A 14,806-nucleotide genomic window follows, 5' to 3' on the forward strand; every position below is an offset into this window, starting at 1 on the left:
AATGGTATAAACCAGGGGCCAGAAAACTTGGTCTGTAAAGGGCCAGAGAGTAAATCTTTTAGACTTTGCAGGCCGTATGGTCTCTGTTGGGAACGATTCAACTCTGCTGTTGTAGTCTGAGAGCCACCAGAGACAGTATGTCATAAACAAATGGGCATGGTTGTGTTGCAATAAAATTTTATTTATAATTTTTTCTAATGTTTATTTATTTCTGAGAGAGAGAGAGAGAGAGAGAGACAGAGTGTGAGTGAGGGAGGGGCAGAGAGAGAGAGGGAGACACAGAATCTGAAGCGGCTCCAGGCTCCGAGCTGTCAGCCCAGAGCCCGACACAGGGCTCAAATTCACCATGAGATCATGACCTGAGCCGAAGACAGACACTCAACCGACTGAGCCACCCAATAAAACCTTATTTATAAAAACAAGGGGCAAACAGGATTTGTCCCATAGACTGTAGTTTGCTGATCCCTGGTATCAGCCTAAATTATTCTTTTTAAAGGGAGGGACAATGACGTAGGATGACCGTTCTTTCATTAAGTTCTAGCTATTACCGAAAGTTAGCTTTCTGATCATAGAAAAATCTGGGGACCCCGAGGAAACGGCCCAGCCCCTGGAAATCACACTTGACAAGCAGGGTCAGGACACAAAGCACAGACGACTTGTTGGGCCTAGGCTGAGGGAGGCTGTCATCCTCTCCCTCTCCTTGAGTCATTCCCCGTGTCTCTCTCTCCCTCAGTATCCCGCCCCATCAATTCCAGGACCAGGAAGACAGAAGACAGTGACCCTGAGCAGACTGAAGACCCAGGACAGGAGAAGGAGGTCTCTGTTCCACTTACATTGGATTCGAGGTCACCGGATGCAGGATGACCTGGGGCGCCCGGGTCGGTGTCTCTGGCACTGGCACTACATCTGAGAGGCAGACATGAGAGTCAGAAATCCAACATGGAGTCCACAGTCTCCCCCCAAAGACCTAATTGCTGGGAGATGGGGCAGCTAGTACCTTGTCACCAGATCACGGTGCCCCTGGGGCTGGCCAGTCCCCTCTGTCCCTTTCTCAATCACCTGTGCTTTTCCTGCTCAGAAGCACCAGTGTTCTAAGATGACATCCTGAACCAAATGCCCCACTCTTGACTAGGGGGCTGCCAGAACCCCAAGCCTCTGACCCGAAGCATCCACTGGTCACCTCCGAATCACCCCCCAACTCCTGAGTTCTCCTTGGGATGGTGTGGCCACTTGGTTTCACGTCTCCCAGTGCCCAACTCACCCCTGACCACCTCTCCCCTGCCACGTGGGCTCTGGACCCCTCCTTACCCTGGCCTGTCCTTCTATTGCAGACCACCTCCTCAGGCCTTGCCCTTGAGCCTTGGGATCTCCTTGGTACCACTGTGCCCTTGGGGCCTCCCAGTCTTTCCTTTTCCACCTCTACGTCCCACCATTATCCTGGGGTCTAGTGGTCCCACCGCCATCCTCTTTGAGCTTGCCCATCCCAACAACCTTCGCCTTCGTCCATTCCAGCAACCCACGCACCTCAGCAGGCTCGTTCAGAAGGGCCTGAGCGTGCACGGACTCACCTGGGAAGATGAACTGCTGTTTGTACTTGTAGTAGTGGGACGCTGGCAAAAGAACGAAAATACCAACATGAGCACTGCCCCGAGCTGTCCCTGCAAGTAACAGATTGGGTTCCCACAGCCACCACATGGGTTCCCTGCCCACCCTCGAGGGGTTCCAGATTTCTGCAGACCTTCTCAATGACAAGGGGCTGAGAGCATGTATAAAGGAAGCAGAGCTCTGGACATCCAAGCCAACCCTCCCACGGGCAGCTCCCGGAGAACAGAGAGTCACCCAGAGCACGATCCCATTTTTTGTTAACTGCACAGGGACACATACACACAGAGAAAAGTCTGTGAAACCATAATCTAAAATAGTCATTTTTTTCCCTCTTTGATTACAGACGCTTTCAAAAAATCCTTTAGGACACAATGAGATATCATCTCACACCTGTTAAGATGTCTACTATCAAAAAGAGAAAAGAGAAGTGTGGTGAGGGGAAGGAGAAAGGGGAAAGAGTGGGGTGCTGTGGGTAGGAATGCAAACTGGCACAGCCATTGGGGAAAACAGCATGGGGGTGCCGCAAAAAAAAAAAATAGCACTACCACGTGATCCAGCTTCTGGGAATATATCCGAAGGAAACGAAATCACTATCCTGGAACGATAATCTGCACCCCCGTGTTCAATGCAGCATTATTTACAAGAGCCAAGACACGGAAGCAACTCAAGGGTCCACTGATGGGTGAACGGATAAAGCAAATGGCACATGTACACACACACACACACACACACACACACACACACACAATATATGTACACATGTACATACAATGGAATGCTATTCAGCCTTAAAAAAAAGAAGGAAATCCTGCCATTGCAACATGGATGGACCTCGAGGGCACTGTGCTAAGTGAATTAAGTCAGACAGAGAAAGATACTGTATGAGATCACGTAACATGCGGAATTTGAAAAAAAAAAATTCATAGAAACCACCAGATGGGTTAGGGAACAGGCTGAAGCTGGCCAAAAGGTACAGACTTCCAATCAGAAGACAAATTAAGTCCTGGCGAGGTAACGCACATCATAGTGACTACAGTTCACAATTACTGTTCTGTATCTTTGAAAGTTGCTGAGAGTAGATCTTAAAAGTTCTCATCACAAGGAGGAAAATTTGTAACTGTGTGTGGTGATGGATAGAAACTTGGACTGTGGTGATCATTTCCCAGCACACATATGTACCAAATCATTACCTTGTGCGCCTTAAGCATATACGATGTTATATGTCAATTACATCTCAACAAAATTGGGAAACTACGCATTTCCTGTGTTTTTCAAATTTTCTACATTGAGCATTGTATTAGTTTTCCTGTTGCTGCTGTAACAAATTATGACACACTTGGTGGCTTAAAATAACACATTTATCTTCTTATAGTTCTGGAGGTCGGAGGTGCTGGAATAAGTCATAAGGGGCTAAAAGCAAGGTGTCGCCGGGGCTGGTTCTTTCCAGAAGCTCCAGAGGAGAATCCATGCCTTGCCTCTTCCAGATGTTAGAGCCTGCATGCACTTCTTGGCTCTGAGCCCACGACTCTAGTCTCTGCTCCCCTTGTCCTGACATCACCTCCTACCGTCTCTGACCTTCTTGTCTCCCTCTTATAAGGACCCTTGTGGTTACATTTAGGATCCATCTGGATAATCCAGGGTAATCTTCCCACCGCAGGATCCTTAACTTAATCATCCCTGCAAAGTCAAGTCACCTATAAAGTCACAGATCCACAGATTCTGGGGTTAGAGCGTGGTGAGTTTGGGGGTACCATTATTCTGCCTACCACAAGCATGGGTTAATTTCTGTATTTAGGGAAAAAAGAAATTTCCTCAACTTCACTGCTGATTCACCCACAATTCATTTTACTCCCAGTGCCAGTTCCGGACATCCCCGAGGTTTCTAATGTTTACCCCTTACTCCTGTGGGGTGGAGGGCCTGGAGCAGGGGTGGGGGACAAGGGTATCGTGGGCAGTGGAGAGGCCACACTGAGCAGGAATGGGGTCAGATAGGAGTCCAAACTGGTGAGCGTGCTTCCAGAAGCAATTTTATTACCTGCAGGGACAACCTACAACTGCACGCTGACTCACCAAGCATTACTGCAGTGGTTCAGAGGCTGGGCCCAGGGGTTGACAAGCCACGGCCCAGGGGCCAAATCTGGACCATCACCTGCTTTTGTCCATAAAGTTTTACTGGAACACAGTCACATTCATTCATTTGCATGCTGTCTCTGGCTGCCGACATGCTATGACGTCAGAGCTGAATATTTGCAACAACAGAGACTATATGGCCCACAAAATCTAAAATATTACCATCTGGCCCGTGATAGAAAAAGTTTGTTGACTTCCGGTTTAAAGCAAAGATGAGCTGGACAGCAGGAGTAGGAAGCTGATCCTGTAGGGCTGAATCCTCACTCTTCCTTTGGCTGTTTGTAAAAGCTTGGGCAACTCTCTCCGAGTCTCAGTTTCCACGGGATAATCACAGTCTTTCCCTCGCAGGGCTGAGATCATCATTCCATGAGATAAGAGTGCATAGTGGTGCTGAATAAGCATTCGCTGCAGCGAATAGGCCAATATCTTTCTAAGCTCTCTTAATAAACAGACAAGAATGATTTATAATTGAGAGAAAATCGGTTTCAAAGAGCGAAGTCATTAGCTGCCCCTGAGGCTGGAACTGATTTATTAACTCCCCAGGACAGAGAGGGGCCTGGTACCAGTGGGTGCACAACTCGTGTTTATTGAATTAATCAACTCTCTCCTAGCACAGCAATCCCCAAATATCCCAGATAGTTGGAATCCAAACGGATGCATTTCCTGATTCTGGAAAATGAGGTGCCCAGGGTGAGAAGCAACTCGGCCAAGGTTACAGAGCAAAGCTTTAAAACAAAACCAACCTCCAGGACTTCAAGGACCTTTCTTTCTTCTGTTAGATAACTTAGGTTTTGTTTTTTGTTTTTTCATTGCATGCAGTCAACAAGAGGCTAAAATTAAAAAAGAGAAAACTACCCAGGGTTCTCAAGAAGCTTAGCTGATCTCTTCCCTCCCCAGTGGAGACGGGGGATTCGGTGTCTGCAGCAAAGGATAGCCGGCAGTGACATTCTTTTATGGAGTGGCAGCTGGGCGAGGGACAGCAAAAACCGCTCTGACAAGGGACAGGGGTCAGGCAAAGGGACACTGGCGAAGGTCTCCACGCACAGAGCCAGCCCCCTCCCTCCTCAACCCCTCCGTGTGCCAGAGAACAGCTCGTTCCTGATGATGAATCCGAGCGGCTCCTGACTCTCTGGCATTGAAGAGGTCTTGGGAACTGGGAGTCCTCAGGTGGCTGGAGGCCAGAGAGATACGCAGGCCACTTTGAAGGCACTTCACTTCTACCCCGAAACCCTCCTTCCCTCCTTCCTTCCCTAAGGCCTCCCCCCAAAGCAGCCTGGATCGTCTTCTAGAAGGAAGGATGGAGGGTAAGTCACCTTCTGCCTACACCCTTTAAAGAAAATCTGAATTCCTGCCGTGGCCCTGCAAGGCCCGGCCAAGCCTCATCCCTGTACCTCTGAGTCCTACCTGGTGCCACTTTTCCCTCATTCACGGCATTCGGGCCACGGGGACATTTTTGCAGCTCTTTCCTGGGGCAGGGCCTTTGCACATGCTCCCCTCCCTCTGCCCAGCCAACTCTCCCCCATCTTCAGAACTCAGACGCCTCGGACCCTTCAACCTCAACTTGCTCTCCTCTTGAACTCGCTGTATGGCTGCTGTACCGCCGTTCTTTCCCTTCATGGCACTTGGTGCAACTCATTTCAGGTGTGCGTCTGTGTGGTTAACCCGTCTCTCCCGCGAAGCTATAGACTCCACGAGAACAGGGGCTGTGGCAGGCCGAGTGAGGCCGCTCTGCCCAAGACGTCCACAACCTAATCCCTGGAGACTGTGACTACATCCGCTTCCATGACAAGGGTCCTTCCAAGAGGGAGGCAGACGGGTCAGAGTTAGAGAGTCAGAGATGCGATCACGGAAACAGAGGTGGGAGTGGGGTGGAGCCGTGTGCAAAGGAACGCAGGCAGCCGCTGGAGGCTGGGGAAAGGCAAGGAAGTGGATTCCTCCCTGGCACCTCAGGAGCAACCAGCCCTGTGGACACCAGTGAAACGGATTTTGGACTTGTGACCTCCATCACCGTAAGATAGTACTTCTGGGCTGTTTTTTTTTTTATATATGAAATTTATTGTCAAATTGTTTTCCATACAACACCCAGTGCTCATCCCAAAAGATACTTCTGGGCTGTTTTAAGCCACTAAGCTTGTGACGATTTGTTACAGCAGCCATTGGAAACTCAAACAGGGCATGTCTGGTGTGCATATGGCTGTATACCTAGTGCCTTGTATACCACGGGTACATAGTAGATGTTCAATAAACATGTCTTATGATGGATGTAGTCTGAGGGCCAGAAAATGACTTGAAGAGAAAAATCTGCAGCCTTGGGCAGTGCATGAATTTCAAGTCATTCACTCATTCATTCATTCATTCATTCATTCGAAAAAACCCCATTTAATTAGTGCCTTAAGCTGTAGGCAATGTGTTGGCCTTCAGGTGTAGAAGCGTGAATGAAGCAGACATGTTTCCCAGTCTCACGAAGCTGATAATTCTGATTGTCACAGAGGACACGGACACTAAATAAGTTAATAAATGAACAAAATCATGGTAGGGAAGGAGCACTGTGGAGCATAGAGACGGAATCAGGGCAGAGTGAAGGGAGGTAGGGGGTGCTGAAAGGGAGGAAGCACACCCATAAGCCACCTGCTATGTCAAACATGGCCCCAGGATTCAGAAGCAAGTGGCTGAGAACAAGGAGGTCAATCATAAATCCTACCAAGCCTGTGCCTGACGCGCTTCGTTTTCCAGCTAAAAACCCTTCTTCCGTATGTCCTGAGGTCAACATGTGAGCCAGATGCCTGTTAACCCCATAGACCCTTCTGGAAAAGAATGTTCTAGGTATCAGTCAATGCTGAGAACATTATGATGCCTAGGTATTAGCCAGAATAGTCTTCAAAAACCCAACATTTGGCAGGGAACCATAACCACAGCTGCCTTTCCCATCAACAGAGGCTTGTAGTCAAGGGCATGATGGGTGACTAGGACCTTGTGTGAACAAGACAGGCACTTGTCATTCTGAGGGAATTTTGCTAAAACCTCCTAAGTCAAGGGAGAAGGTCTGGCTGCTCTTCTGGAAGGTCCCGTTTCGTTTTCCACTTCAATATTGCATTTTGTGATTATTGTTCAATTATGAAACGGGTACGTTCCTTGGTACTCTATACACTGTAGCAATGCCTAACATAAAATTTTTCTTCTTAGAAACAGCTGCCAGGAAGTTCTTGTAGGCTTTTTTGTGCATATACAAATAGACAAGTATATATACACATGCATATAAACTTACAACTATATATAATTATTTTAGAATAAATAGGATTTTATTATACCAACTGCTTTGCAAATCACTTGTTTTCCCACTTACAAGACATTGTGGATACCTTGCATGTCAGGATATCCACAAAGAACCACCCCATCCTTTTTAAGGGTGGCTGAATATTTGGTTATGTAGATATATTACAGTGTATTCAACCATTCCTCTCTTGATTTGTATTTAACCATTCCCCACTTGAGTTGAGTCCAAAGTTTTCACTATCTCAATGAAATCCTTACGTACAGATCCCTGTACCCTATGCAAGCATATCTGTATATAAAGTCTTAGAAGTCATATCATTGGTCCACGGAATGTACCTATAAAACTTTGATAGACAATGTGAAATTACCTCCTCCAAAAGGATTAATTCGATCCCTGCTCTGAATGCCAGGGTATGTGAGGATTTCATCTTGATTTCCACAATTCGGATTACGCCCCTATTAATTAGCAGTGATGATGAGAAACACCAGAAACGGTAGCCATGGCAATTTGTTATTCTTATGTTTATGTAATAATGGAACCAGCTGGCATGTGTCAAGACCTTCAGCGAGACACTCGCTCTGTTCAACTCGGTACATGTATGATGAGGTTTGGTCCTTCCACGATTCTATGGAGTAGATGCTTTTATCATTATCCCCATTTTACAGATGAGGAAACAGAGGCACAGAGAGGTAACTGGTTTGCTCCAGCATGACGCTGAGATTGAGCAGTAGAGCTGGGATTTCAACCCAAGCAGCCCAGCTCCAGAGCTCATGCTCCTAACTGCTGTTCTAAAGTGCCTGCCCTCAGAGGACCCCTCAGCCCACACCCCAAATGATGTCACTGTCATGAGATGCTCTGGAGTAGGTGCGGATCGCTGGCAGGCTAGCAGCAAACGGGCAAGGACCCGTCCTCGGGGACCCTGCCCCAAAGAGTGAGGGAGCTAAGGGAAACAGTGATCACCCTGGGTTAGCCAGGTCTCTCGCCAGCAGAGTCCTCTAGGGACAGAAAGAGCTGTGGCACTCTGACATACAGGTCTCCCCTCAGAGGTCCCCTCCCAGCCCCTGGCCCATAAGGAAGCAGTGCAGCAGTTTCCGGGGAAATTCCCTGAAGTCAGTGTCTGGGAATGGGATGGAGCAGGGGTAAGAAAGCGCCCAGACCCGCTTCCCCCCAGGTTTGGGGCGGAGGGACGGTCATGGAGTGTCAAAGCGCCCTTCTTGCATTTGCCCCCTTCCAGTGAAGCAGAAATGGACCATCCTGCAGGTGGCAGGGGGAGCACCCAGTCTGTGGACACAGCAGGCGGTTTTTGCCTAATTGACTCTGGGAGGCACTCGCTGGAATGATTCCAGCTGGTGACTCACATTATGGTCCTTGGTGGCTGCCCAGTGAGTGAGTGGTCCTCATACCAGACAGATACAAGACTTCCTCAGGCTTGAACGTAACCAAAAAATCCCAATCTTGCAAGACTTCAAAATGTGCCCTCCTCCTATGGACTTAGCCCAGATCAAAACAGTGCGGGTAGGTGACAGCTTGTCCTTAAACGGGTAGTTGTATCTGGGTTTGGCCAGGTGTGGGTTTGGGCCTTCATCTGCCTACTGGTCATTCCGTCATGGCTGGTGAGGCTTGGAAGTGTGACCCGTGACCGCAGGACCTGGGATTTTTCCCTCTGCATGAAACCTGTAGGCTTAGGTGGAAATCAGTCCCTAGATCAGCACTGTCCAGTGGAACTTTCAGCGATGATAAAAATGTTCTGTGCTTGCACTGTCCAATATGGCAGCCACCAGTGGCTAATGGGTAATTAAAATGTGGCTACCGTGGCTGAGGAATTAAAATTTTAACTATATTTAATTTTAATTCATTTCAATTTAAACGGCCACAGGGGGCTAGAGAGTACCAGAGGGAACAACGCCGTTCTAGACTCTGGTTCCATGGCCAAGTCAGACCTCATCCCACCGGCCTCCTTCCTGACATCAGCTGTGGTGCTGCAAATACGGCTGAGCTAGAAAATCCTTAGGGCCCTAGAAGAGGAAGTGGGCTGGGCAGGACCTCAGAAGAGGTAGGAAGACTCTTAGGTCTGGCCCACCTGAGCAGAGAAAGATCTCTTTCTTAAGTCGAATGACAAAGGAGGCCAAGAGGCCAGAACATCTCATGAGTGGCTTCTCCAGCGTCTCATAGCCCGGTGCACAGTCTCAGATCCACAGCTAGGTACTCTGGAATTTATGAGCTGGGAGAACCTTCTGGATCCTCTCATCCATCTCATCCTCTGAGATCAGATAAAGTAGTATGTGGTGACTGACCTGAACATAGTAAGACTCACCCGCATCTCTTCAACCCATCGCCTTTAAGCGTGGACCGGCTGGACACGGCTCTGGTTCGAACCCAACCTCCCCCTCCCGCGGTCCCCGCGATTCCCCAAGTGCAAAGGTACCTGGCAGGTTGAAGTTCTTCTGCCTTGTGCACTGTGGGGAAGGGTGCAGGGGAGAAGGCGGCGTGGCACTGGGAGGGAGGGGGGGTGCTGGCGAGGAGGGCGTGGAGGACGTCGTGGATGAGGGGTTGCTGCTCGAGTCCGGCTGGTAAGGGACAGGGATGTGGTCCTGCGGAAAGAAAACAGGGCAGGGGACAGGGGCAGGCACAGATGCAGAGACACGTGAGTGAGAGTGAGCAAGCAGGAAGGAACCCCACCCCGGCATCCTTAGTCCCCCCCTTTCCTCTGCCACCAGAACCTTCCAAAGTCCCACCTGCTTCATCATCCCCACCTGCAAGCTGGGTTGCATCCAGCTGTGGAAGGAACAGTTTCTGGCATCAATTTCCTGTCCGCTGTTTGGACTCCGGACTGAAAGGTTACCACATAATGAAAGCCACGGAGGCGACAGCCAAGCTCCCTGTGCCTTTCTGATTTTGGAAAGTCCCACGCCGAGGTGCCCAGAGTGCTCTTTCCATCCTAACACCTCTCCTCCCAAGTGTTTATTAAAGAATCGACAGCCTGGCCGCTCCAGAGAGAACGCGAAAGCATCTTCCCTCACGTGTCAGGCAGAGCCGGCGTGGCCTCTGCTGGGCCCCGAACCTGCTCTAAGCAAACCCGAAGATGGAACCCCCGCGTGCACCCTCAGAAGGGCCCTGGCGGCGGTGGGATCGGGAGCAGGGTAGTGGCTTGAATGGTGTCTCTCAAAAGACCTGCCCCCTGGGAAACTCAGAACGTGAGCCTATCTGGAAAAAAGGTCTTTGCAGATGTCATTAAGGTACAGATCTCAAGAGGAGATCATTCTGGATTCAGGTGGGTCCTGAATCCCATTCCAGGTGTCCTTATAAGAAATGGGAAATGAGAGACACACACAGAGGAAAAGACCCCACGAAGACAGAGATAGAGACTGGATTGTCGCATCTATAAGCCAAGGAACACTTAGGATTGCCAGAGCCACCAGAGGCTAGGGAAGAGGCATGGAATGGATCCTCGCTCAGAGCCTCCAAAAGGAACCAATCCCACACTAACACCTTGATTTCGGACTTCCGGCCTCCAGAACTGCGAGGGGGTAAAAAGGTCTGTTGTTTAAGCTGCCCAGTTTGTGGTCATTTGTTAAGGCAGCCCCAGGAAACTAAAACCAGCAGGAGCCCGAGTCAGGCAAACCCAGATTCAAATCCCATAGCCACCCCTTCCCCATACATTCTGGACAAAACGCTTAACCTCTCCATCCCTCAGTTTTGCCTCCTGTAAAGTGGGAATAATGCCAGCAAATACTCAACATCATATAAAAGGGATTCCTGCCTCTCAATCTCAGCATCGCTGGAACTTTAATCTGTCCACTCAGAAGACAGTGGTCACTTGGTCCCTCCATTACTCAGAGGTCCATCACTCTGACTGGTTCCGGGTGCCTGGGGATGGTTTTGTAGGACCTGGTTATTTTACAACAGGTACGTTTACCTGCCAAACTCCAGAGTCAGTGTAAGAAACACCAACCAGCATAGGAGGGCAAGAAGGGGGACAGGAAACGGGCGTTCTCCATCAGATGCCCAATGGGTGCCTATGCTGTGATGTCACCCTCCCAGAGCCCACTCACTCCCCCCGCCTCCAAGTAAGTGACTTTACTTCTGGGAATTTCAGTCTCCCCTTGTCCCTCACATGGGCTAAGAACACCCACCTGCTGGGTCCGCTGTGAAGTTTCAATGAGGTTATGAATGTACCTACACCCCTCCCACTGGGCTGAGGCACTTTGTTGTCAACCAATGGTTGCGATTATGTTGACGACATAATTTGCAATTGAGCTTTTTATTTGGGATAACTGTGGATTCACATGCAGTTTCTTTAAAGTTTATTTATTGGGGGGGGGGCAGGTAGAGAGAGAATCCCAAGCAGGCTCTGCGCTGTCAGCACAGAGCCCAACGTGGGGCTCGATCTCATGAACTGTGAGATCATGACCTGAGCCAAAACCAAGAGTTGGATGCTTGACTGAGCCACTCAGGTGCCCCCATACGCAGTTTTAAGAAGTAGTAGAGATCTGGGGTGCCTGGGTGGCTCAGTCAGTTGAGCGTCCAACTTCAGTTCAGGTCATGATCTTGAGGTTTGTGAGTTTGAGTCCCGCATCAGGCTCTGTGCTGACAGCTCAGAGCCTGGAACCTGCTTTGGATTCTGTGTCTCCCTCTCTCTGCCTCTCCCCCACTTTCATTCTGTCTCTCCCAAAAATAAATAAATTGTTTTTTAAAAAGAGAAGTAACGGAGATCTCATGCAGGCTTCACCAGCTTTCTCTGATGTTTGCATCTTGCAAAATGATAGCACAATATCACAACACAGATGGCGAGCAGATACAGTCCACATACAGAACATTTCCACCACCCCAAGGACCCCTCATGTTGTGCTTTTATAGCCACCCCACTTCCTTCTCTGTCTCCTCACATGTCTCCCTCCCATCTTTAACCCATGGCACCACTAATCTGTTCCCCATTTCTATAATTTTGTCATTTCAAGAATGCTCTATGCATGGAATCATCCAGTATGGAACCTTTTTGGATTGGTGCTTTTTTTTCCCCACTCAGAAAAATTATCTGGAGATGCATCCAAGTTGTTGAATATATCAATAGTTTGTTCCTTTTGATGGCTGAGTAGTATTTCATCACATGGATGTACCACAGTGTGTGTGACCATTCGCCCATTGAAGGACAGCTGGGTTGTTTCCCCTCCATGGCTACTGTGGATAAAGCTTCTATGAACATTCAGGTATAGGTTTTGTATGAACAAATGTTTATTTCTCTGGGATAAATGCCCAGGAGTGCAATTTCTTGACAGCACATTAACTGCTATGCTTAGTTTCAGTTTTGTATTTTTATATTTTAATGTTTATGTATTTCTGAGAGACAGACAGAGAGTGAGTGGGGGGAGAGGCAGAGAAGAGGAGACGCAGAATCCGAAACAGGCTCCAGGCTCTGAGCTGTCAGCACAGAGCCCGACAGGAGGCTTGAACTCATGAACTGTGAGATCATGACCTGAGCCGAAGTTGACTGCCCAACTGACTAAGCCACCCAGGCACCCCTGTCATGTTCAGTTTTTAAAGAAGATGCGAAAACCGTTCTCCAGAATGGGTACACTATTTTACACCAACAATGTATGAGAGACTGATTTTCTCTGCATCCTAGCCAATGTTTGGTATTGTCACTATTTTTTATTTTAGCCATTCTGATAGGAGTGCAGTGACATTTCACAGTAGTTTTAATTTGCATTTTAATGGCTAATGATATTGAACATTTTTTCATGTGTTTACTTGCCATCTGTATATCCTCTTTGGTCTTGATTACTGTTAACTATATAATAAGCTTTGAATTTGGGCAGACTGATTCCTCCCACGTTATTCTTTTTCAAAACTGTTTTTAGTTATTCAAGTTCCTTTGCCTTTTCATATAACATTTAGAATAATTTTGTCTTCATCTACAAAAAAAAATATTTTGCTGGGATTTTGATAGGAATTGGGCATCAATTTTGAGGAGAACTGACATCCTAACTATGTTGCATCTTCCAATCCATGAACATGGTATGCGTATCAGCTTCTGAATCAGAAAAACAGGAACAGGGGTTTATGTCTTTTGCCCATTTTGAGAAGTTTTTGCCCATTATTTCTTGGAGAATTTTTTCAGCCCTGCCCTCTTTATTCTTTCCTTCAGCATTCTGATGACACCAATGTTGGACTTTTATTATTGTCCCAAGGGTCCCTGAGGTCCTACTCATTTTTTTTTTAGTCAATTGTCTTTCTGTTATCCAGACTGTGTAATTTCTACTGTTGTATCTTCAAGCTCACATATTCTTTCCTCTGTCCCTCCATTCTGTCACTGAGTCTCTCCACTGAGTTTTTACTTTTAATTCTTGCATTTCCCAGTTATATGTTCTGAAATTTTCATATCGTTCCTCTTTATATCTTCTATTCATTTGCTGAGACTCTGTATTTCTCTGCAGTGATTTCCTACTTTTTTCGTGTGTTTCAAGAGTGTTTGTAATTGCTTGCTGAAATAGTTTTATGACTGCTCTAACAATCTCTGTCAGATAATTCTGAAATCTCACTTGTCTCAATGTTGGCATCTATGGGTTGTCTTTTTTCATTCAGTTTGAGATCTTTCTGGCTCTTGGTGTGACAAGTGATTTTTCACTGAAGCCTGGACATCTGGGTATTAAGTTGTGAGACTCTGGTTCTTACTTAAACCTTTGGCTTTAGCTGGCTTCCCGTGACCCTGCCCTAGCAGGGAAGAGGGCGTGTGCTGTCTTGTTATTCCCTGGTAGGGCCAGATGCCTACGCCCTCTGCCTCTGTCGGCACCTGAGGACAGGAGGGGCTCCTAACTGTTGCTGGGTGGGGTGGGAATTCCAGCCCCTTCATAGGCCTCCACTGATACGCTCTTTCTGGGAGAGGTACTACTTCTACTAAGAGGTACTATTACCATTCCCTATGTAGCCTTCACGGACACCAAGCACAACAGAGTAGCCTCATTATTTGGGTGGTGGTAAAAGTTCTGACTCTCCACTAGGCTTCCACTGACCCTACCTCATCAGGTAGGGGTGCTACATTATTGCTGGATGAGGGGGCTCACGGTCCCCAACGCCAACCAGGCCACTTCACATCTTCAAGGCTTGGGACATGCTGTTATTTCGACTTGGAATATCTGTCCATCCCTAGTCTGCCTAGAAGACACAGTTCACAGCTCCCCTCTTCTGGGAAGTTCCCTTGACCCTCTGCTCCACCAGGTCAAGCACATCGTTCGCTCCTGGTGCTGGCTCTTCCCACTCACTCGGCTTCAGCTGTTGCTTCTACCCAGTCGCTTCTCAGCCTACTTGTCTGTTTTGCCCTCTAGGCTGGGAGCTCCCTATTCCCAGCCACAGTGTGGTCCTTAAATAGATGGGTGCTAGATGAAGGAAAACAAGAAAGAAATGAAGGGAGGGAGCCTTGGAGGGATGGAGAGAAGGAGAGAGGGAGGGAAAGGTCTATCTCTTCCTACTAGATGGTGTCTTATTCATCTTGGAATCTGCAGAACTTAGCACAGAAACAAAAACATAAGAGGTAGTAATAAGTGTTATATGAATGAGTGAATAACAGAAAAGAAGGAGGATTGGAATGAGGAATTGCATTTATGGAGCAAGGAATTATCTCTACCTCCTTGAGGGAAGGATTTAGGTCTTTCTCATCTCTGTAGCTCAGGGCTGATGTGAATAAACAGAATCATCTCAAGAGATAGCTGCGTATGGTGCCCACATTCCTTGGCCAAATTGCTACAATAGGAGGGGAAATTCCTTCTTTGGGTCAGACTGAGATCTATGGCCCAATGGGAC

General features: G+C 47.9%; 1 protein-coding gene across 5 annotated transcripts in view; it reads right to left on the minus strand.

Annotated features, from left to right (window-relative positions):
* The window catches only part of KSR2 (kinase suppressor of ras 2), a 436,218-nt gene that overhangs the window by 72,848 nt on the left and 348,564 nt on the right, over positions 1–14,806 (minus strand). For all 5 annotated transcript variants that reach the window (XM_042961772.1, XM_042961770.1, XM_042961771.1 and 2 more), the window contains exons 12-14: positions 9,435–9,600; positions 1,569–1,610; positions 834–906 (exon numbers count right to left, since the gene is read on the minus strand). In XM_042961772.1, coding sequence (XP_042817706.1) covers positions 834–906; positions 1,569–1,610; positions 9,435–9,600 — 281 coding nt within the window. The remainder of the gene's footprint in view (positions 1–833; positions 907–1,568; positions 1,611–9,434; positions 9,601–14,806) is intronic.

Source organism: Panthera tigris, chromosome D3 (assembly GCF_018350195.1).
Source record: "Panthera tigris isolate Pti1 chromosome D3, P.tigris_Pti1_mat1.1, whole genome shotgun sequence".
Taxonomy (NCBI): domain Eukaryota; kingdom Metazoa; phylum Chordata; class Mammalia; order Carnivora; family Felidae; genus Panthera; species Panthera tigris.